The following is a 22,263-nucleotide window of genomic DNA, read 5'->3' as shown; positions in this document are numbered from 1 at the left end:
CCCTGCTCCTAACCCTAACCCTGCTCCTAACCCTAACCCTGCTCCTAACCCTAACCTACCCCTAACCTAACCCTAACCCTGCTCCTAACCCTAACCCTGCTCCTAACCCTAACCCTGCTCCTAACCCTAACCTACCCCTAACCTAACCCTAACCCTGCTCCTAACCCTAACCCTGCTCCTAACCCTAACCCCATCTCCTAACCCTAACCCCATCTCCTAACCCTAACCCTGCTCCTAAACCCTAACCCTGCTCCTAACCCTAACCCCTGCTCCTAACCCCTAACCCTGCTCCTAACCTAACCCTAACCCTAACCCTGCTCCTAACCCTAACCCTAACCGCTGCTCCTAACCCTAACCCTAACCCTGCTCCTAACCCTAACCTACCCCTAACCTAACCCTAACCCTGCTCCTAACCCTAACCCCTGCTCCTAACCCTAACCCTTACTTCCACTAACTTTAAACCATTTGAAGCTGAGTGACAAGATGAAAAATCTAGATGAGAACTTTACCTGTTAGGGTTAGGGTTAGGGCTACAATGAGTAAAATCATTTGCTTCTTCCGGTCTCAGAAGCAGTTCCAACAGGAATGCCAGGCACTTGCAATCCTTGTCCTACGGAATACCTGAGCCCCCCCCTTCCCGTAGATGTTTTAGAATTACCCAACTTCCAAGTGGAGAACATATTGTTGGAAGATAAGGACACATGGAAGCTACCTGGAGGGCAGAACGTCTCTCTTGGTGGCACCTTTGTCCTCTCTTATGGAGCTGGGTGCAGCAACAGTTCCTCCCTGTCCTCCTACATCAAAGAACCCTAGCTAGGCCCAGATGGAGGAGCTGGAGAACAAGCCCAGTAAAGACCTAGACTGGGGGTCACAGCTCTGCCGGGCTTGGACCTGAGATCCGTCTTTAGGCCGTGACTGTGGAAGGAGCCTGACACTGATCGAGGGGTTGAGGGCCCATCAACCTGCCCGGCCCCTCAAAAGCAGAAGGGTCCAGACGGTCCTCCAGCCGGCCTGCCGCTGTTGGAGGCTGGTGGTTGGTGGCTGGAGCTGCGCACCATGACATGGTCTTTCTGCTGCGATCTCTTCAGCCAAGCTCTCGTTTCTCTGCTTGTCTTTTGGGTTTCTTTCTCTTTGCTTCTGAGATTGTTTTGACTGTGTCCACAGAGCTCCTCAGGAAATCGGCTGAACATACCCTGGTAGACATGGTGCAGCTACTCTTCTCCAGGTAAAGGCCTCTTTAGTTCTGTGGAAACCTCCTCAACTCGCTTTAGCTATGTGCTCCAGGCCAGGCGCATGCAGACCATGGACCAGCTTCACAGTCTGCATGAGGATCAGGCTGGTGCCTGTTGGACCTGGGCTGAGAACCACAGGGTTCCTGGTTCCAGCCCCAGGGCCGACAGAACAGGGAAGGAGTTCTGGTAGTTGGGGAGGTGCCAGAACACCTTCAGAGCAGGTACCCTTGAGCAAGGCACTGAACCCTCCAATGCTCATAGAGGGCCCTGCCATGAACTGACCCATCCGGGGGGGGGGGGGGGACTGCAGCTTATAACACAGAAAGATAGTGGGCTAGCAGACGCATTTTGAGGTCTTGTCAAAACACTTGTTTGGATTTGCTCTTTTAAATAGAAATCTGAAGATGGTGGGCTCAAACCTGGGTTAGGGTTAGGGTTAGCCAACCGGTTGGGTTAGCCAACCAGTTAGGGTTAGGGTTAGCCAACCAGTTAGGGTTAGCCACTGGTTAGGGTTAGCCAACCGGTTAGGGTTAGCCAATCAGTTGGGTTAGCCAACCAGTTAGGGTTAGGGTTAGCCAACCAGTTAGGGTTAGCCAACTGGTTAGGGTTAGCCAACCGGTTAGGGTTAGCCATCAGTTGGGTTAGCCACCAGTTAGGGTTAGGGTTAGCCAACCAGTTAGGGTTAGCCAACCAGTTGGGTTAGCCAACCAGTTAGGTTAGGGGTTAGCCAACCAGTTAGGGTTAGCCAAACCAGTTGGGTTAGCCAACCAGTTAGGGTTAGGGTTAGCCAACCGGTTAGGGTTAGCCAACCAGTTGGGTTAGCCAACCAGTTAGGGTTAGGGTTAGCCAACCAGTTAGGGTTAGCCAACTGGTTAGGGTTAGCCAACCGGTTAGGGTTAGCCAATCAGTTGGGTTTAGCCAACCAGTTAGGGTTAGGGTTAGCCAAACATTAGGGTTAGCCAACCAGTTGGGTTAGCCAACCAGTTAGGGTTAGGGTTAGCACCAGTTAGGGTTAGCCAACCAGTTGGGTTAGCCAACAGTTAGGGTTAGGGTTAGCCAACCGGTTAGGGTTAGCCAACCAGTGGGTTAGCCAACCAGTTAGGGTTAGGGTTAGCCAACCAGTTAGGGTTTAGCCAACTGGTTAGGGTTAGCCAACACCGGTTAGGGTTAGCCAATCAGTTAGGGTTAGGGTTAGCCACCGTTAGGGTTAGGGTTAGCCAACCAGTTAGGGTTAGGGTTAGCCACTGGTTAGGGTTAGCCATCAGTTAGGGTTAGGGTTAGGCAACCGGTTAGGGTTAGGGTTAGCCAACCGGTTAGGGTTAGCCAACCAGTTAGGGTTTAGGTTAGCCCCAACCGGTGAGGGTTTAGGGTTAGCCAACTGGTTAGGGTGGGTTAGCCAACCGTTACGGGTAGCCAACCTGTTAGGGTTAGGGTTAGCCAACCGGTTAGGGTTAGCCGACCGGTTAGGGTTAGCCAACCGGTTACGGTTAGCCAACCGGTTAGGGTTAGGGTTAGCCAACTGGTTAGGGTTAGCCAACCAGTTAGGGTTAGGGTTAGCCACCGGTTAGGGTTAGGGTTAGCCAACTGGTTACGGTTAGCCAACCGGTTAGGGTTAGGGTTAGCCCAACCGGTTAGGGTTAGCCAACCGGTTAGGGGTTGGTTAGCCAACCGTTAGGGGTTAGCCAACCGGTTAGGGTTAGCCAACTGGTTAGGGTTAGCGCAACCGGTAGGGTATAGGGTTAGCCAACTGGTTAGGGTTGGGTTAGCCAACCGGTTAGGGGTTAGGGTTAGCCAGACCGGTTACGGTTAGCCAACCGGTTAGGGTTAGGGTTAGCCAACCGGTTAGGGTTAGGCCGACCGGTTAGGGTTAGCCAACCGTTTAGGGTTAGGGGTTAGCCAACCGGTTACGGTTAGCCAACCGGTTAGGGTTAGGGTTAGCCAACTGGTTAGGGTTAGCCAATCAGTTAGGGTTAGGGTTGCCACCGGTTTAGGGTTAGGGTTAGCCAACCGGTTAGGGGTTAGGGTTAGCCAACCGGTTACGGTTAGCCAACCGTTAGGGTTAGGGTTAGCCAACCGTTAGGGTTAGCCAAACAGTTAGGGTTAGGGTTAGCCAACCGTTAGGGTTAGGGTTGCCAACTGGTTAGGGTTAGGGTTAGCCAACCGGTTAGGGTTAGGGTTAGCCCAACCGGTTACGGTTAGCCAACCGGTTAGGGTTAGGTTAGCCAACCGGTTAGGGTTAGGGTTAGCCGACCGGTTAGGGTTAGCCAACCGGTTAGGGTTAGGGTTAGCCAACCGTTACGGTTAGCAACCGGTTAGCGTTAATATTAATTACTGTTTATAACTTCCTTTGTCTTTAGATACCACAGTTCAAAGAGGAGGCAAGAGTTCTGTGGGGGCCAACATGAAGAGGTAAGAGGCCATGAATGCTCCAACCTGTTCCGTTCTGGTGGCTCCTGTTGGATGTGCGTCCATCACGGTTTGCATGCGTTCACCTGTGTCTCTTCTCCTATCTGAGGGTAACGCCAGCGTGAACAGACGTGTAGCACTCTGGTGAAGATAACCTCTCCCAGGGTGGGCTTTCTTCAGGTTCCTCTGATGGAACCAGGGTTGACGGCTCAATGCTTTCATGTCCTCCGTCACCTTTCAGCTTCTTCTTTGGTCACCTGAGAAAAGCGACGACTGTCCGAGTCTCTTGTGATGTTGATGATGGTGCTGTTGGCCCCGCTGGAGTCCAACCTTCTCCACAGGCTCCATATCAAACATCTTCTTCATGTGTTCTGGCTTGTTGCTCCTCATCAGCAATGACAACCAGAAGATTTGTGGAGCAGTTCTTGTCCAGTCCAGGATGAGCATTTCCAGCAGTGCTGCTAGCTTAGCATCTCCATCCATGTCAGGTTTCTTCTCTCCCAGTCTTATTTCTACACACCTCAGAAGAATGAAATGCTAAAATGTGTAATTGTGAGTGAAGCTTCTCAGCCAAAGTAGAAGGTGGCCACCAACCAAAGGTCACACACTCCTAATGTGGGCGGAGCCTGCTCAGCTGCGGTCAGGACACACCCCCTCCAGCTTCTGAAGGTCACACTGTTCTTCCCATCATTCATCTCCCTCCCTGTAGTGATGATGGCAGAGTCAGACCTTCTCCAGCACGTCCCAAAGCTTCTCAGGGGGGGTGAGGTCTGGACTCTGGGGGCCCGTCCATGTGTGAAATGATGTCTCATCAAACCTCTCACTATCTGAGCCCCAGGAATCCTGGAAGTCTCATCTTGGAATATGCCCACATCATCAGGGAAGAGAATGTTGCTGAACCTGGACCTGAGGACCTGCAGCAGCCCCAGATCAGAGCTCTGCCCCCCAGGCTGGTCCAGTAGACACCATGATGGGAGCATGGGTTCATCGGCCTCTCTTCCTACCCCTCACTCTGGACCTGGGTCACTCTGGAACAGGGTCACTCTGGACCCGGGTCACTCTGGACCCATCAGACCCCGTGACCTTCTTCCATGCTCCAGAGCCTTGTATGCCGCCCCAGCAGACCCCTGATCAGCCTCTCTGATCACTGCTTCTCTGAGGCTCCACAGCTCTTCAGTCCCTCCACATTGTGCATGTGGAGATGTTCCAACTCTCACTATTCACCACAGTCCTGAGCTCCACTGGTGCTCTTCTACCCTCTGAGTGCACCAGACCTTCATTCAGGGCTGGTTCCCCACTGTCCTCCCACCTTTGAATAATGGACATTTGGACAGTTCTGTTACAGTTTTAGGAGATGTTTCTCCTGCTGGATGCAGGACAATGATGGGCCTCTCCCCATAAGCACCACCATCTTCTCCCCCCCCCACTGGGAGCTAGCTTTCTCGAGGTGGAGACTTTTGGGCAGGCTGAGTAGAAGTGAGGAGTGTCTCCTGTAAAGACAGTTGAGGGTCCTGAGAAGCCCATTTGATGTTTAAAGCTGGACGTGAGCATGAATCTCTTGGCTGACAGCAGGTTTCTGCAGCGTGTGTTCTTGTGAGTCCTCCACTGTGTTCTGCTCATCCTGGTTGGAAACCTTTCCCACTTTTTCCACGTGTTGGACTGTGTTTCCCGGTGCTTTTGGGACTCCTGCATGCTTCGGGTCTCCCTGCTCCTCAGCTAGCTGCATGTGGTGTGGATGGAGCCCTTCCTGCTTGTGCACGTGCGTGTGCATTTGAGCTTGCTTTGCTGGACTCTCTGCTGACATGTGTCCCTCACTAATCCCGGGTATCTGCCCACCCTTCTCTTCTGAGGCCTCCAATATCTTATGAAAAACAAACGAGTGCAGGTAAGGACGATGGCTGTGTGTTCCCCCTCTCTCCTAGCTCCTTAGTCTCTACCCACCATCAGCAGGAGCCACGCTGGCCTGTGTGGGACTGCCATCTGGACCTCCTGAAGCCTGTCAGAACCGGGCCGGACTCAGCGTGGGCCTGCCCCTGCTTTATGGCACCAACCCGGGGCACTTGCCTTCACAGCTTTGCATAATAGGGTGTAGAATTCAGAGATAACGTAGCTCTTGATCTGGCAGGTGTCCCGCTGCCAGATATGACAGAACAGATGGAAATAGCTGAGTGCACTAGTCAAACAGAGGGACAAAGGACACGAGGACAGCCTGCTCACACATCCAGGCAGAGAATGTGGGCACAAGAAAGCTCTAATGCTGCTCCAATGGCAGTGGGGTCGCTCACTGGCTTCACTCATGCTAGCTTATGACTTCCTGCTGCCCTGTTTGACACCATCCTTCAGAAGGAAAATGCTAGCTGCTAGCTGGAGCTGCAGAGCTAACTCTTGGCGTTGCCTGTAGCGACTCTAAAGGGTGCAGTTCTGTTGTCACATCAGCAGTTGTGGATGATGTTCTAGCATGGTTGTGTCTTCAACAGCTCCGTTCACCTTCTTCCTCTGCTCTTGTGTGCCAGTTAAAGATGCGAGCCGGTGGGATGAGCGAGTCGTCTAAGTGGAAAGAAGCAGAAACGCTCCCCCAGGCCGCCGCTGGCATTTGGTGCGAAGTCCCTCTGGTCAGATGGAGGCAGCACAGTCCAGCACCCTCAGCAACAACAACCTGTCGGGTAACGAGCCCCCTCTCAAACCACCGGGGCTTTTGCTGCCTGGGGTCCACGCTGTGCTTCTCCCCACGTAGGAGGGGTCCCCTTCATTGAGCACGGCTCGGCCACCCCAGCCTACCTCCTTCACAAAGTGCTGGCTCATCCATTTCTAGTCCTACAACTACGGACAGTGGCCTGGAAACAGGTTCCAAAGCCACCTCCAGGGAAGACCTCTCTGACCTGGACCAGTGGGTTCCTCTGCAGTCAGCCCCAACAGAGCTGCTCCTCTTCCTGGGACGGAGCCTGGCTCTCCAGGCGCACAGGTACCCTCTGGACTCACACACCAATCAGAACCTCCTGCCCCTTCCTCCCACTGCCAGCTCTCTTCTCTCCCTGATTTCGCTCTAGTCTGAGGCCGCGGGTGTTCCGTCAGCTTCAGCTTCGGTGGAGTCCATCCCAGAGGTTCTGGAAGCAAAGACTCTCTGAGAGAGCAGGTGACAGTAGCTCGGTCCATGACATGGACTATGTGAACCCCCGCGGAGTCCGGTTCACCCAGTCCACACAGAGAGACGGTACACCCTGATCTCACAGAGTGTATGCACACAACGCTTGTGTGTGTAGCCTGGGGGCTAACCCTAACCCTAACATGTGTCCTTGCTCCCTTCCAGGCTCCTCCCTCCTTCCTATGGACTTCCCTGTCTCAGAGAGCTTTTCCGCTTCCTGTTTCTCTCACCAATCCCCACGATCGCCACACACAACGACGCCATGATGCACATGGGCCTGCAGCTTTTAACGGTTGCACTGGAGTCGGGACACATCGCCAACTGTGCGTCGCTGCTGGTGCTGGTCAAGGATGAGCTGTGCAGACACCTGCTCCAGGTAAAGCCCTGGCCCCTGGTGCAGACACCTGCTCCAGGTAAAGCCCCGCTGGTGCAGACACCTGCTCCAGTAAAGCCCCTGCTGGTGCGACACCTGCTCCAGGTAAAGCCCTGCTGGTGCTGACACCTGCTCCAGGTAAAGCCCTGCGGGGGCTTGACACCTGCTCCAGGTAAAGCACTGCGGTGCGGACACCTGCTCCAGTAAAGCCCGCTGGTGCTGACACCTGCTCCAGGTAAAGCCCTGCTGGTGCAGAACCCTGCTCCAGGTAAAGCCCTGCTGGTGCAGACACCTGCTCCAGTAAAGCCCTGCTGGTGCTGACACCTGCTCCAGGTAAAGCCCTGCTGGTGCTGACACCTGCTCCAGGTAAAGCCCCGCTGGTGCAGACACCTGCTCCAGGTAAAGCCCTGCTGGTGCAGACACCTGCTCCAGGTAAAGCCCCGCTGGTGCAGACACCTGCTCCAGGTAAAGCCCTGCTGGTGCTGACACCTGCTCCAGGTAAAGCCCTGCTGGTGCTGACACCTGCTCCAGGTAAAGCCCTGCTGGTGCAGACACCTGCTCCAGGTAAAGCCCTGCTGGTGCTGACACCTGCTCCAGGTAAAGCCCCGCTGGTGCAGACACCTGCTTCCAGGTAAAGCCCTGCTGGTGCTGACACCTGCTCCAGGTAAAGCCCTGCTCCAGGTAAAGCCCTGCTGGTGGCAGACACCTGCTCCAGGTAAAGCCCGCTGGTGCGGAACACCTGCTCCAGGTAAAGCCCCGCTGGTGCGGGACACCTGCTCCAGGTAAAACCCTGCTGGTGCAGACACCTGCTCCAGGTAAAGCCCCGCTGGTGCGGACACCTGCTCCAGGTAAAGCCCCGCTGGTGCGGACACCTGCTCCAGGTAAAGCCCCGCTGGTGGCGGACACCTGCTCCAGGTAAAACCCCGCTGGTGGCAGACCCTGCTCCAGGTAAAGCCCTGCTGGTGCAGACACCTGCTCCAGTTAAAGCCCCGCTGGTGCAGACACCTGCTCCAGGTAAAGCCCCGCTGGTGCAGACACCTGCTCCAGGTAAAGCCCTGCTGGTGCTGACACCTGCTCCAGGTAAAGCCCTGCTGGTGCTGACACCTGCTCCAGGTAAAGCCCTGCTGGTGCGGACACCTGCTCCAGGTAAAGCCCCGCTGGTGCTGACACCTGCTCCAGGTAAAGCCCTGCTGTGCAGACACCTGCCTCCAGTAAAGCCCTGCTGGTGCAGACACCTGCTCCAGGTAAAGCCCCTGCTGGTGCTGACACCTGCTCCAGGTAAAGCCCTGCTGGTGCTGACACCTGCTCCAGGTAAAGCCCCGCTGGTGCAGACACCTGCTCCAGTAAAGCCCTGCTGGTGCAGACACCTGCTCCAGGTAAAGCCCCGCTGGTGCAACACCTGCTCCAGGTAAAGCCCTGCTGGTGCTGACACCTGCTCCAGGTAAAGCCCTGCTGGTGCTGGACACCTGCTCCAGGTAAGCCCTGCTGGTGCAGACACCTGCTCCAGGTAAAAGCCCTGCTGGTGCTGACACCTGCTCCAGGTAAAGCCCCGCTGGTGCAGGACACCTGCTCCAGGTAAAGCCCTGCTGGTGCTGACACCTGCTCCAGGTAAAGCCCTGCAGACACCTGCTCCAGGTAAAGCCCTGCTGGTGCAGACACCTGCTCCAGGTAAAGCCCCGCTGGTGCGGACACCTGCTCCAGGTAAAGCCCCGCTGGTGCGGACACCTGCTCCAGGGTAAAACCCTGCTGGTGCAGACACCTGCTCCAGGTAAAGCCCCCCGCTGGTGCGGACACCTGCTCCAGGTAAAGCCCCGCTGGTGCTGACACCTGCTCCAGGTAAAGCCCCGCTGGTGCGGACACCTGCTCCAGGTAAAACCCCGCTGGTGCAAGACACCTGCTCCAGGTAAAGCCCTGCTGGTGCAGACACCTGCTCCAGGTAAGCCCCGCTGGTGCGGACACCTGCTCCAGGTAAAGCCCTGCTGGTGCGGACACCTGCTCCAGGTAAAGCCCTGCTGGTGCAGACACCTGCTTCCAGGTTAAAGCCCTGCTGTGCGGACACCTGCTCCAGGTAAAGCCCCGCTGGTGCGGACACCTGCTCCAGGTAAAGCCCCGCTGGTGCGGACACCTGCTCCAGGTAAAGCCCCGCTGGTGCGGACACCTGCTCCAGGTAAAGCCCCGCTGGTGCGGACACCTGCTCCAGGTAAAGCCCCGCTGGTGCGGACACCTGCTCCAGGTAAAACCCCGCTGGTGCAGACACCTGCTCCAGGTAAAGCCCCGCTGGTGCGGACACCTGCTCCAGGTAAAGCCCCGCTGGTGCGGACACCTGCTCCAGGTAAAGCCCCGCTGGTGCGGACACCTGCTCCAGGTAAAGCCCTGCTGGTGCTGCTCCCAGGGTGCTCCTCATGCCTGCTGCTCCACTACACAGCAGATGTTTATGTGTTCTGGTCCCGCTACTGAGCCTCTGCAGGATCTACTCAGCAAAGATCAGCGGCGTGGACGGAGGAACTGAGGAGCTGTGGCTCTTGTGTCTGTTGCAGCTGCTGAGTGTGGAGCGGATGAACCTGTAACGTCTCTTCCCATACGGCGTCTGCTTCCTGCTGTTTGAAAGCATGAGATCCACTTAAGTTCCAGCTGGAGGTAAACATGTTGCTATGCTAATGGTCGTTGGCTTGGGGAGTTGGAAGAGGCAGCAAATCTGGTGTCTGGTGTTTTGCAGATGTACCTGAAGAGGGTGATGGACATCATCACCTCGGAGAACATTAAAATGCCCTATGAAATGAAAGAAGTGGCTCTGGAGGCGCTGGTCCAGCTGTGGAGGATCCCCAGCTTTGTGACTGAACTCTACATCAACTACGACTGTGACTTCTACTGCTCCAACCTGTTCGAGGACCTGACCAAGCTGTTGTCCAAGGTAACGCCCCACCTCCTGAAGCGGAGCCTCAAGAACCCTTTTGATGCTCACTGGCCCAAACCGGGCTCTTTTCTAACCCGAACCCGAACCTGCTGCCTTTCTGGGCTCCTTGATCGTCTTCACTGTGCTTGTTGGAGTGCTGCTGCTTCCTGTAGCTGATGAAGCCGCCAGTCGTAGCATCAAAGACCTGCTGTGTCAGCAGATGATGAGCTTCAGCTTCCTCATGACAGCTTCCCTCTCTTACAGAATGCCTTCCCAGTGTCGGGCCAGCTCTACACCACCCACCTTCTGTCCCTGGAGGCTCTGCTGACCGTCATCGACAGCATCGAGGCCCACTGCCAGGCCAAGGTGCTCAGTGGTGCTGCTCACCAGGAGCAGTTAGAAGCACCAAGTGCAGAAGGACTGAGTTCAGCCACAGACCCTGGCGCTGGCACAGACCCCAGATCAGGTAGGACGTGCACGTGGATGGAAGCTGGATTATCTTCTGGGTAAATGCTAACTCCAGTGTACCTGCTCTTTCTCCAGAGCCCAACCAGAGCATCACCAATGGTCTTCCCCACGTGGACAGCCCTCCCACCCCTGGACAGCAGATGGCTGAGAAGATGCGGCCCAGCAGGCAGGACCACGGAGACGGGGACGCTGGTCAGGGTCTGACACTTGCTTCCACGTGTGTTTTGGACTGGGCCTGTAGTCTTGTGTTGTGTTGTGTTGTTGCAGCTGAGAAGAGAGCGCCGCCGAAGCCCCAGCGCTTCTCCAGCTTCCTGCCTGACTCTCAGGAGCTGATGGACATCCGCACCAAGAAAAAGGCAGGACGCGCTGGCTGTCCTACGTTGGCTCGCCTGTCAGACTGTCCCCTCACTGTTCCGCTGTCTCCCCCCAGTTGTTGATCGCCGGCACAGAGCAGTTCAACCAGAAGCCAAAGAAGGGGATCCAGTTCCTGCAGGAGAAGGGCCTCCTCAGCACCCCCACGGACAACAACCAAATAGCTCAGTGGCTCAGGGAAAACCCCCGGCTGGACAAGAAGATGATTGGCGAGTACATCAGTGACCGAAAGAACGCGGAGCTCCTGGACTCCTTTGTGAGTACGATGAGCTTCTCTGGAGTTTTAGATCCTTTCAGTGTTTTGAGATGCTCCTGAGGACAGGAAGTGAGAAAGACTTGTACGTTTTGATTGCAGCACTTTGGCTTCCAAGGGGCTTTCGGATTGACGAGGCTCTCAGGCTGTACCTGGAGGCCTTTAGGCTGCCTGGAAGAAGCTCCAGTTATCCAGAGACTCCTGGAAACCTTTACAGACAACTGGCAACGTGAGTCCAGCTGACGTCACTTCCTCCTTACAGTCAGCAGGAGAGCAGCCAGCAGCCAACAAGCATGACTGGGAGGGGTGGTGGGCTGGAGCAGGAAGGCTTAGGTTAGGGAACACGACGGGCTAACCCCAACCACAGAGAGGAGCAGAGCTGGTTCTGCTCCTGAACACAGAGAGGAGCAGAGCTGGTTCTGCTCCTGAACACAGAGAGGAGCAGAGCTGGTTCTGCTCCCAAACACAGAGAGGAGCAGAGCTGGTTTCTGCTCCCAACCACAGAGAGGAGCAGAGTGGTTCTGCTCCTGAACACAGAGAGGAGCAGAGCTGGCTGTTCTGCTCCTGAACACAGAGAGGAGCAGAGCTGGTTCTGCTCCCGACCTCAAGAGGGAGCAGAGCTGGTTCTGCTCCGACCACAGAGAGAGCAGAGCTGTTCTGCTCCCGAACACAGAGAGGAGCAGAGCTGGTTCTGCTCCGAACACAGAGAGGAGCCAGAGCTGGTTCTGCTCCGAACACAGAGAGGAGCAGAGCTGTTCTGCTCCTGAACACAGAGAGGAGCAGAGCTGGTTCTGCTCCCACCACAGAGAGGAGCAGAGCTGTTCTGCTCCTGAACACATAGGGAGCAGAGCTGGTTCTGCTCCTGAACACAGATAGGAGCAGAGCTGTTCTGCTCCCGACCTCAGAGAGGAGCAGAGCTGGTTCTTCTCCTGAACACAGAGAGGAGCAGAGCTGGTTCTGCTCCCGACCTCAGAGAGGAGCAGAGCTGGTTTCTGCTCCCGACCTCAGAGAGGAGCAGAGCTGGTTCTTGCTCCTGAACACAGAGAGGAGCAGAGCTGGTTCTGCTCCTGAACACAGAGAGGAGCAGAGCTGGTTCTGCTCCTGAACACAGAGAGGAGCAGAGCTGGTTCTTCTGGCCTCAGACCGCCCCCTTAGCTGTGTGCTGCTGGAGCTAACCCTAACCCTAACCCTAACCCTAACCCTAACCCTAACCCTAACCCTAACCCTAACCCTAACCCTAACCCTAACCCTAACCCTAACCCTAAACCCTAACCCTAACCCTAAGGTGGCCTGTGTCTCTGCAGAAGGTCAACGGCTCTCCTTTCATGACCAACGACGCGGGCTTTGCTCTGGCTTATGCCATCATCATGCTGAACACCGACCAGCACAACCACAACGTGCGGAAGCAGAACATCCCCATGACGGTGGAGGTGAGTGCGCTCCTACACTTCAGCTCCTCTAAAATCAGTCAGAAGTTAGGAGACCCAAGCACCACTTCCTGTCCAGTGTTCCTCAGCTCGGAGCTCCAACATGGGAACTGTCTCCCACTACTTTAAGGTGCACGCACCGGTGGGGAATCGACCCCCCAACAGGTGCCCAACTGAGGCGAGGGTGGCTATTAAAAGAGGAGCCATACAGATGTCAACAGCTGCAGGCAGCGGCGCTCTGGCCGAGGGGCCGAGCTCTTCTGAACAGGTGCCAGGAGGAAGGCTCCGCCCACATTTAGACCAGTGGGATCTTCCTCATTTGGGGCTCCAACTGGGACTTGGAGTTGCTGTTTATGGCAGTGAGCCTCCCAAAGATGGAGGGAATGTGGGAGCTGCTGAAGACTAAACAGAGTGTGAGGCAGCTTGGGAACAGTCAGTGGGTGGCCCCCCGCCCCCCGCCCTTCCCCCCCGCCCCCCCCCACCCCCCACCCCCCACCAGGGAGCACTTGCTGCCTCTCTGCTCCAGCTACATTCTTCTCTCCTTGCTCACACTTTGTAGAGCTGATCTTCTTTAAGTCGGTGTCATAACCTCATCACGGGACCTGCATTGTGCAGTCTTTAGATTGTCCACCATACATTCCCAAAAGGTCATTTGTGGTTTGCACGTTGACGCCCCACCCCCATTCCCCCCCGGGCTGAGACAACAGGCAAAGGTTTGCACACAATAGGCTGGAGAAGGCTAATAAAAGTGGCGCCTCGCCCCCGTGCTCAGCAGCTTTAATGTGTGTTGGCTGTGAGCTTTGTTAGCATGCAAATATCTCCTTTTCCTAGCAAATGTGCAGGTCCGATCAGAGCATAAACCAGTCTGACCAGCACGCCAAGGCGCCTTGCTGAGTGGGTCGAGTAGCTAGTTGGGAGGGACTGACTTCTTAAACTGGACTCTGAGATGTGAGCTGATCTCAGCCCGAACATGGAAGGTGCTAACCCTAACCCTAACCTGGGCTGTATCAGGTGACCGGACACGTGCGCTGTCACGTTTCCGTGCTCTCTTGGTGCTACCCTAGGCCTGGGGGTCTGAGCTGAGACGGTGGAGGAGGACACCTCCCAACTCTGTCTTGGTCTTGACTTTTTTGGACTTTTCCAACCACATTTTCTCATTTTCCTCTTTGTTCTTGTTCACAGCAATTCAAGAAGAATCTGAAGGGGGTGAATGGAAACAAGGACTTTGAGCAGGACATGTTGGAGGACATCTACACAGCCATCAAGTACGCTCCTTCACACACCTCCACTGACCTATGCCACGGTTAGCTCTCATGGTCAAGACCTCCACCCAGTTCTCTGTGTGAGGTCGCAGCTCCTCTGATGGTGCCCAGCCGAGCCACCTTCTATCTGGGTTCCTGCTGCACCAGCAGCCCAGACTGAGAAGGTGTCTGAGGCTGAGGCCCGTCCTGCTGTCCATGGGCAGGACTCGGACTCACCTGGTGTCACAGGTGAGGTGTGTGTGCTCTGCAGGAGTGAAGAGATCGTGATGCCTGACGAGCAGATCGGCCTGGTGAAGGAGAACTACGTCTGGAGTGTCTTGCTGCACCGTGGTGCCACACCTGAGGGCCTCTTCCTCCACCTGCCACCTGGCAGCTGTGATCATGACCTGTTCTCCATGACGTGGGGCCCCACCATTGCTGCCCTCTCCTACGTGTTCGACAAGAGTCTTGATGACGGCATCCTGCAGAAGGCTATCGCTGGCTTCAGGTACGAACCCTCCATCCTGCTGAAGAACCTGTTTCCAGTGCTCCACCAGTCCTTGTGTGTCGGGTCTTTCTCTCTTTTCAGGAGTGTGCAATGATAGCAGCTCATTATGGGCTTCCAGCGACGTTTTCGACACCTCATCATCTCCCTCTGCAAGTTTACCACCCTGAGTCAGTGAGGTAAAGCCTCCACACATCAAAGCGCCTCCGTTCATGTTCCTGAAGGCCTGTTGAACTCTGCTGTAGCGTTCTCCCTCTGGTCAGGGCTGCACCTGCCTGTTGGCCAGCCAAACCTCAGTGCAGGTCCAGCCAAATGCTCCTCACAGCAGGGCTGAAGGGCCCGGGGGGGCTGAAGGCCACAACGGGGCTGAAGACCACAGCAGGGCTGAAGGAGACCCCTGAAGATGAGTGGAGACCCCTGAAGATGGGTGGAGACTACCTGAAGATGGGTGAAGACCGCCTGAAGATGAGACTCCTGAAGATGAGTGGAGACTCCTGAAGATGAGTGGAGACTCCTGAAGATGGGTGGAGACCCTGAAATGAGTGGAGACTCCTGAAGATGAGTGGAGACTCCTGAAGATGGGTGGAGACCCCTGAAGATGAGTGGAGACCCCTGAAGATGGGTGGAGACTCCTGAAGATGGGTGGAGACTCCTGAAGATGGGTGGAGACCCCTGAAGATGAGTGGAGACTCCTGAAGATGAGTGGAGACCCCTGAAGATGGGTGGAGACTCCTGAAGATGAGTGGAGACTCCTGAAGATGAGTGGAGACTCCTGAAGATGGGTGGAGACTCCTGAAGATGAGTGGAGACCCCTGAAGATGGGTGGAGACTCCTGAAGATGGGTGGAGACCCCTGAAGATGGGTGGAGACTCCTGAAGATGAGTGGAGACTCCTGAAGATGGTGGAGACTCCTGAAGATGAGTGGAGACCCCTGAAGATGAGTGGAGACTCCTGAAGATGGGTGGAGACTCCTGAAGATGAGTGGAGACTCCTGAAGATGGGTGGAGACTCCTGAAGATGAGTGGAGACTCCTGAAGATGAGTGGAGACCCCTGAAGATGAGTGGAGACCCCTGAAGATGGGTGGAGACTCCTGAAGATGGGTGGAGACCCCTGAAGATGGGTGGAGACCCCTGAAGATGGGTGGAGACCCCTGAAGATGGGGTGGAGACTCCTGAAGATGAGTGGAGACTCCTGAAGATGGGTGGAGACTCCTGAAGATGAGTGGAGACCCCTGAAGATGAGTGGAGACCCCTGAAGATGAGTGGAGACTCCTGAAGATGGGTGGAGACCCCTGAAGATGAGTGGAGACCCCTGAAGATGAGTGGAGACCCCTGAAGATGAGTGGAGACTCCTGAAGATGAGTGGAGACTCCTGAAGATGGGTGGAGACTCCTGAAGATGAGTGGAGACCCCTGAAGATGAGTGGAGACCCCTGAAGATGGGTGGAGACTCCTGAAGATGAGTGGAGACCCCTGAAGATGAGTGGAGACCCCTGAAGATGCCGGGTCCATCTCGTTCACCCTTCCTGACAGGACGTCTCTAGGATGTCCTCCAACAGCTGATTACGCGTTGTCTTAATGTCCAGCGACTCACTGTTGTCCTCAAACCAGCCTACCGTTAGCTTAGCAACACATGAGCTAGGAGTCATTATAGCGCTGCTAAGGACCAACCAGATCCTGTTGATTCACCATTTTTAATGTGTAGACAGACAGACAGACAGACAGACAGACAGACAGACAGAGACACACACACACACACACACACACACACACACACACAACCAACTGAGGGACTGTTGGTCTCCTACTAATATGGACGTGTGGCTGTAGTTTGTCCCTTTATTACGTTATGTCCCTTTATTTTATTAATATTGGTAGTTTTGTCATGTGTTTCCTCTGTCGGCCACTAAAGTCTCCAGTCAAACTACCATATGAACAGTAGAACTTGTTGTTGTCTGTTGTTCCCTACAGTCAGTAGAAAACCTTCCTAGCGTGTTTGGAAGTAACAGCAAGGCACAGACAGCAGCCAAGGCAGTGTTTGACCTTGCCCATCGCCATGGCAACATCCTTAGGGAGGGCTGGAAGAACATAATGGACTCCATGCTGCAGCTGTTCCGGTCGGAGCTGCTGCCCAAAGCCATGGTTGAGGTCAGTGTTCCAGCGTATCTGTGCGGGATGGCCAGTCCTCTGCTGCCCCCTGCTGTTCAGTCATCAGCACTGTCTTTGCTCCTCAGGTGGAGGACTTCTTAGAGCCCAATGGGAAGATTTCTCTTCAAAGAGAGGAGACCCCATCCAATCGGTACGTGTGGAGCAGCTGTGTTTGTGTTGGCCACGCTACGTTCCCCTGAGCGGGACGGAAGGATGATGTGTGCTGCTGTGTTTCCCAGCGGGGAGTCAGCAGTGCTGAGCTTTGTTACCTGGCTGAGTGGAGCTGAACAGTCGGGAACCCGAGGACCGTCCACAGAGAACCAGGAGGCCAAGCAGGCCGCCGTCCTCTGCATCAAGGTACAGGGCTGCTGCTCCCGCCACTCCTCAGGGAGCCTGTGAGGCTCCAGAGGTCTGTCAGGTCCTCCTCCTGGTCCCTCCTCTGAGCTGTCTGGTGTTGTGCTTCCTCCTTCCTAGCAATGTGACCCAGAGAAGTTAATCACGGAGAGCAAATTCCTGCAGCTGGAGTCCCTGCAGGAGCTGATGAAGGTTGTTTATCTCATCTGAACGAAGATCTCAACACCTGTGCTGAGGTGCTGCTGCCCGTGGTGGTTCACACAGGAACTAACTCATCCTCCCTGCAGGCTCTGATCTCGGTGACGCCCGATGAAGAGACCAACGATGAGGAGGATGCTGCCTTCTGCCTGGAGATGCTGCTGCGCATCGTTCTGGAGAACCGGTAGGAACTGAGCCCAGCAGCAAAGGCTGGTTGTGAGGGTAACGCCATGACTGTGTGTGTGTGTGTGTGTGTGTGTGTCGCAGAGATCGCGTGTCCTGCGTGTGGCAGACCGTGCGGGACCATCTCTACCACCTCTGTGTCCACGCCACCGACAGCTGCTTCCTGGTGGAGCGGGCCGTGGTGGGACTCCTCCGGCTCGCCATCCGCCTCCTGCGTCGGGAGGACATCAGCTCTCAGGTGGGCCGTGGTGGTGGGAGGGGGGTCCAGGAAGCCAGGCTGCATTACATGAGGTCTACCTTAAAACTGTCGTGGTGCTGGAGCTTCTAACCCTGCCTCACTGATGGTACCAAGCATACGTTACTCCGTCATCTGCCAGAAGGAGCAGGTTCTCCCAGGTTCTTGGACTTCAGAAACCTTTGGGGCTCCTGATTGGCCTGTCAGGTCTTTGGTTGTGCTCCCACTGTGAGGTGTCCCACACGTTGATCCATCCGTGTGCTGATCTTAGATAGATGTCCTCACAAGTTGCTTGCATTGAAGGTTGGTCTGGAAGGATGTGTGAAGCATGTTCCTTGGTCCTGATCTGGTGTCTCCTTGTCCATCAGGTTCTCCTGTCTCTGCGTCTCCTCCTCATGATGAAACCTCACGTGCTGTCCCGGGTCAGCAGAGAGGTGGCCTATGGTCTCCACGAGCTGTTGAAGACGAATGCAGCCAACATCCACTGCACAGATGATTGGTACACACTCTTCTCCCTGCTGGAGTGCATCGGAGGGGGCGTGAAGCCTCCTGCCTCCTTCCAGCTGGCCTCCAGCACCGACAACGACACAGGTTCACCTCTGCTCACCACCCATCTTCTCTTTAGAGGAGTGCTTTAGTCATACTAGTGAGACTAGTGCCTCACTAGTGATTCCTCCATGGCCTCACTAGTGCTTCCTCCATGACCTCACTAGTGCTTCCTCCATGACCTCACTAGTGCTTCCTCCATGGCCTCACTAGTGCTTCCTCCATGACCTCACTAGTGCTTCCTCCATGACCTCACTAGTGCTTCCTCCATGACCTCACTAGTGCTTCCTCCATGGCCTCACTAGTGCATGACCTCACTAGTGCTTCCTCCATGACCCCACTAGTGCATGACCTCACTAGTGCTTCCTCCATGACCTCACTAGTGCTTCCTCCATGGCCTCACTAGTGCTTCCTTCATGACCTCACTCACCCTCCTCCATGGCCTCACGAGTTCTTCCTCCATGACCTCATTAGTGCTTCCTCCATGGCCTCACTAGTGCATGACCTCACTAGTGCTTCCTCCATGACCTCACTAGTGCTTCCTCCATGACCTCACTAGTGCTTCCTCCATGGCCTCACTAGTGCATGACCTCACTAGTGCTTCCTCCATGACCTCACTAGTGCTTCCTCCATGACCTCACTAGTGCTTCCTCCATGACCTCACTAGTGCATGACCTCACTAGTGCTTCCTCCATGGCCTCACTCCTCCATGACCTCACTAGTGCTTCCTCCATGACCTCACTAGTGCATGACCTCACTAGTGCTTCCTCCATGGCCTCACTAGTGCTTCCTCCATGACCTAACTAGTGCTTCCTCCATGGCCTCACTAGTGCATGACCTCACTAGTGCTTCCTCCATGACCTCACTAGTGCATGACCTCACTAGTGCTTCCTCCATGACCTCACTAGTGCTTCCTCCATGACCTCACTAGTGCTTCCTCCATGGCCTCACTAGTGCATGACCTCACTAGTGCTTCCTCCATGGCCTCACTAGTGCATGACCTCATTAGTGCTTCCTCCATGACCTCACTAGTGCTTCCTCCATGACCTCACTAGTGTTTCCTCCATGGCCTCACTAGTGCTTCCCCCATGACCTCACTAGTGCTTCCTTCATGACCTCACTCACCCTCCTCCATGGCCTCACGAGTGCTTCCTCCATGACCTCACTAGTGCTTCCTCCATGACCTCATTAGTGCATGACCTCACTAGTGCTTCCTCCATGATCTCACTAGTGCATGGCCTCACTAGTGCTTCCTTCATGACCTCACTAGTGCTTCCTCCATGACCTCATTAGTGCATGACCTCACTAGTGCTTCCTCCATGACCTCACTAGTGCTTCCTCCATGGCCTCACTAGTGCATGACCTCACTAGTGCTTCCTCCATGACCCCACTAGTGCATGACCTCACTAGTGCTTCCTCCATGACCTCACTAGTGCTTCCTCCATGGCCTCACTAGTGCTTCCTTCATGACCTCACTCACCCTCCTCCATGGCCTCACGAGTTCTTCCTCCATGACCTCATTAGTGCTTCCTCCATGGCCTCACTAGTGCATGACCTCACTAGTGCTTCCTCCATGACCTCACTAGTGCTTCCTCCATGACCTCACTAGTGCTTCCTCCATGACCTCACTAGTGCATGACCTCACTAGTGCTTCCTCCATGGCCTCACTCCTCCATGACCTCACTAGTGCTTCCTCCATGACCTCACTAGTGCATGACCTCACTAGTGCTTCCTCCATGGCCTCACTAGTGCTTCCTCCATGACCTAACTAGTGCTTCCTCCATGGCCTCACTAGTGCATGACCTCACTAGTGCTTCCTCCATGACCTCACTAGTGCATGACCTCACTAGTGCTTCCTCCATGACCTCACTAGTGCTTCCTCCATGACCTCACTAGTGCTTCCTCCATGGCCTCACTAGTGCATGACCTCACTAGTGCTTCCTCCATGGCCTCACTAGTGCATGACCTCATTAGTGCTTCCTCCATGACCTCACTAGTGCTTCCTCCATGACCTCACTAGTGTTTCCTCCATGGCCTCACTAGTGCTTCCCCCATGACCTCACTAGTGCTTCCTTCATGACCTCACTCACCCTCCTCCATGGCCTCACGAGTGCTTCCTCCATGACCTCACTAGTGCTTCCTCCATGACCTCATTAGTGCATGACCTCACTAGTGCTTCCTCCATGATCTCACTAGTGCATGGCCTCACTAGTGCTTCCTTCATGACCTCACTAGTGCTTCCTCCATGACCTCATTAGTGCATGACCTCACTAGTGCTTCCTCCATGGCCTCACTAGTGCTTCCTCCATGGCCTCACTAGTGCATGACCTCACTAGTGCTTCCTCCATGGCCTCACTAGTGCATGGCCTCACTAGTGCTTCCTCCATGACCTCACTCACCCTCCTCCTATCTGAACTTTAGGTCTTTTCTTTGGTTCTTCATGAAGAGAACTTTGAGTAGTTGGATGATGAGGCTGCTCTGCCCTCTGCCTCCAGGAGCCCAGTCAGACAGCGAGCTGCCCCCTCATCACGTCAGTGAGGTCAACGTGGACCGAGGCTACACCTCCGACTCGGAGGTCTACACGGAGCACAGCAAGGCCAGGATCCCTCGCTCCACCACAGACGTGGATGTGGCGAGCAGCGGCTGGCTGGTGGTCAGCACACTCACGTCGCCATGACAACGCTGGAGGGGCTGGTGTAGAGACCACACTCATTCTGGGGCTTTTCTCTCTCCTAAGGTGGGGAAAGACGACCTGGAGATGAGCAAGACCTCTTCAGGCTGCCATAAGCCTCAGCTTCTCCACCCACTGGTCAACCAGTACAGCCTGACCCTGGGCCAGGACCTGGGCCAGCACGACACCAAGTCTCTCATCAAGTGTGTGGAGACCTTGTCCTTCATCGTGCGCGATGCTGCGCACGTCACCCCCGACAACTTTGAGCTGTGCGTTAGGGCCATTCGTGTGTTTGTGGAGGCCAGCCTCAACGGAGGTGAGAACATCTCATTCTGCAGGCCTGGATGTGGGTGGGGGGTGAGTCCATGGGACCGAGACCGCCTGGGGGCTCTGAGCGTTGAGCAGCTACAGTAGGAGCTCACCTGGTATCTCATCCAGCTGTGTTGTGGCTGCCTGGTCTCCATGGATACGAGGTTAGGCTGTTGCTGATGCTCTCATTGACCTTGATGATATTTGAAGGTTACCGCAACCACGACAAGAAGAAGAGCCACAAGTACGACTCCTCCAGATCTCGACTGAGGAAGAAGATGGGCAGCCGGGAGAAGGAGGCCGGGGGTGGCAACAGGCGCGGCGGCGGCCGGCTAACGAGCCAGCGCCCATCCCGTTCCCATAGTGATGATGAGGAGGACGAAGGTGTCCCAGCCAGCTACCACACGGTGTCATTACAGGTTAGTCAGGACGTAAGTACATCAGCCCTCTTTCCTCCTCTACCTCATGTTGATTTGAGTCAAACCTCCCAACCCTCCTCTGTAGACCCTGTAGGCCCTGCAGAACCTGTAGACCCTGTAGACCTTGTAGGCCCTGCAGACTCTGTAGGCCCTGCAGACCCTGTAGACCCTCTAGGCCCTGTAGACCCTGTAGGCCCTGCAGAACCTGTAGACCCTGTAGGCCCTGTAGACCTTGTAGGCCCTGCAGACTCTGTAGGCCCTGCAGACCCTGTAGACCCTCTAGGCCCTGTAGACCCTGTAGGCCCTGCAGAACCTGTAGACCCTGTAGGCCCTGTAGACCTTGTAGGCCCTGCAGACTCTGTAGGCCCTGCAGACCCTGTAGACCCTCTAGGCCCTGTAGACCCTGTAGGCCCTGTAGACCTCCTAGGCCCTGCAGACTCTGTAGGCCCTGCAGACCCTGTAGACCCTCTAGGCCCTGTAGACCCTGTAGGCCCTGTAGACCTCCTAGGCCCTGCAGACCCTGTAGGTCCTGTAGGCCCTGCAGACCCTGTCGACCCTGCAGACCCTGTAGGCCCTGTAAACCCTGTAGGCCCTGTAGACCCTGTAGGCCCTGCAGACCCTGTAGGCCCTGCAGACCCTCTAGGCCCTGTAGGTCTTGTAGACCCTCTAGGCCCTGTAGGCCCTGCAGACCTCCGAGGCCCTGTAGACCCTGTAGGCCCTGCAGACCCTGTAGGCCCTGTAGACCCTGTAGGCCCTGTAGACCCTCTGGGCCCTGCAGACCCTGTAGACCCTGCAGACCCTGTAGGCCCTGTAGACCATCTGGGCCCTGCAGACCCTGTAGGCCCTGTAGACCTTGTTGGCCCTGCAGACTCTGTAGACCCTGTAGACC

General features: G+C 55.5%; 1 protein-coding gene across 1 annotated transcript in view; it reads left to right on the top strand.

The window, feature by feature from the left end:
* Positions 1-22,263, top strand: part of LOC115248343 (Golgi-specific brefeldin A-resistance guanine nucleotide exchange factor 1-like) — a 61,587-nt gene that overhangs the window by 33,113 nt on the left and 6,211 nt on the right. Inside the window, 25 exon segments of the mRNA XM_029831984.1 lie at positions 1,165-1,225; positions 1,272-1,418; positions 6,946-7,156; positions 9,691-9,770; positions 9,772-9,790; positions 9,870-10,064; positions 10,311-10,512; positions 10,590-10,706; positions 10,782-10,870; positions 10,945-11,142; positions 12,423-12,569; positions 13,749-13,831; positions 14,079-14,315; positions 14,396-14,444; positions 14,446-14,496; positions 16,283-16,459; positions 16,546-16,610; positions 16,699-16,816; positions 16,934-17,005; positions 17,101-17,195; positions 17,279-17,432; positions 17,798-18,020; positions 20,471-20,628; positions 20,713-20,962; positions 21,166-21,374. Of these exon segments, the coding sequence (XP_029687844.1) occupies positions 1,165-1,225; positions 1,272-1,418; positions 6,946-7,156; positions 9,691-9,770; positions 9,772-9,790; positions 9,870-10,064; positions 10,311-10,512; positions 10,590-10,706; positions 10,782-10,870; positions 10,945-11,142; positions 12,423-12,569; positions 13,749-13,831; positions 14,079-14,315; positions 14,396-14,444; positions 14,446-14,496; positions 16,283-16,459; positions 16,546-16,610; positions 16,699-16,816; positions 16,934-17,005; positions 17,101-17,195; positions 17,279-17,432; positions 17,798-18,020; positions 20,471-20,628; positions 20,713-20,962; positions 21,166-21,374 (3,407 nt within the window).

This window comes from Takifugu rubripes, unplaced genomic scaffold (genome assembly GCF_901000725.2).
Source record: "Takifugu rubripes unplaced genomic scaffold, fTakRub1.2, whole genome shotgun sequence".
NCBI classification, from domain to species: Eukaryota; Metazoa; Chordata; class Actinopteri; order Tetraodontiformes; family Tetraodontidae; genus Takifugu; species Takifugu rubripes.
The sequence above is the reverse complement of the archived record's forward strand: the minus strand, read 5'-3'. Positions and strand labels throughout refer to the sequence as shown.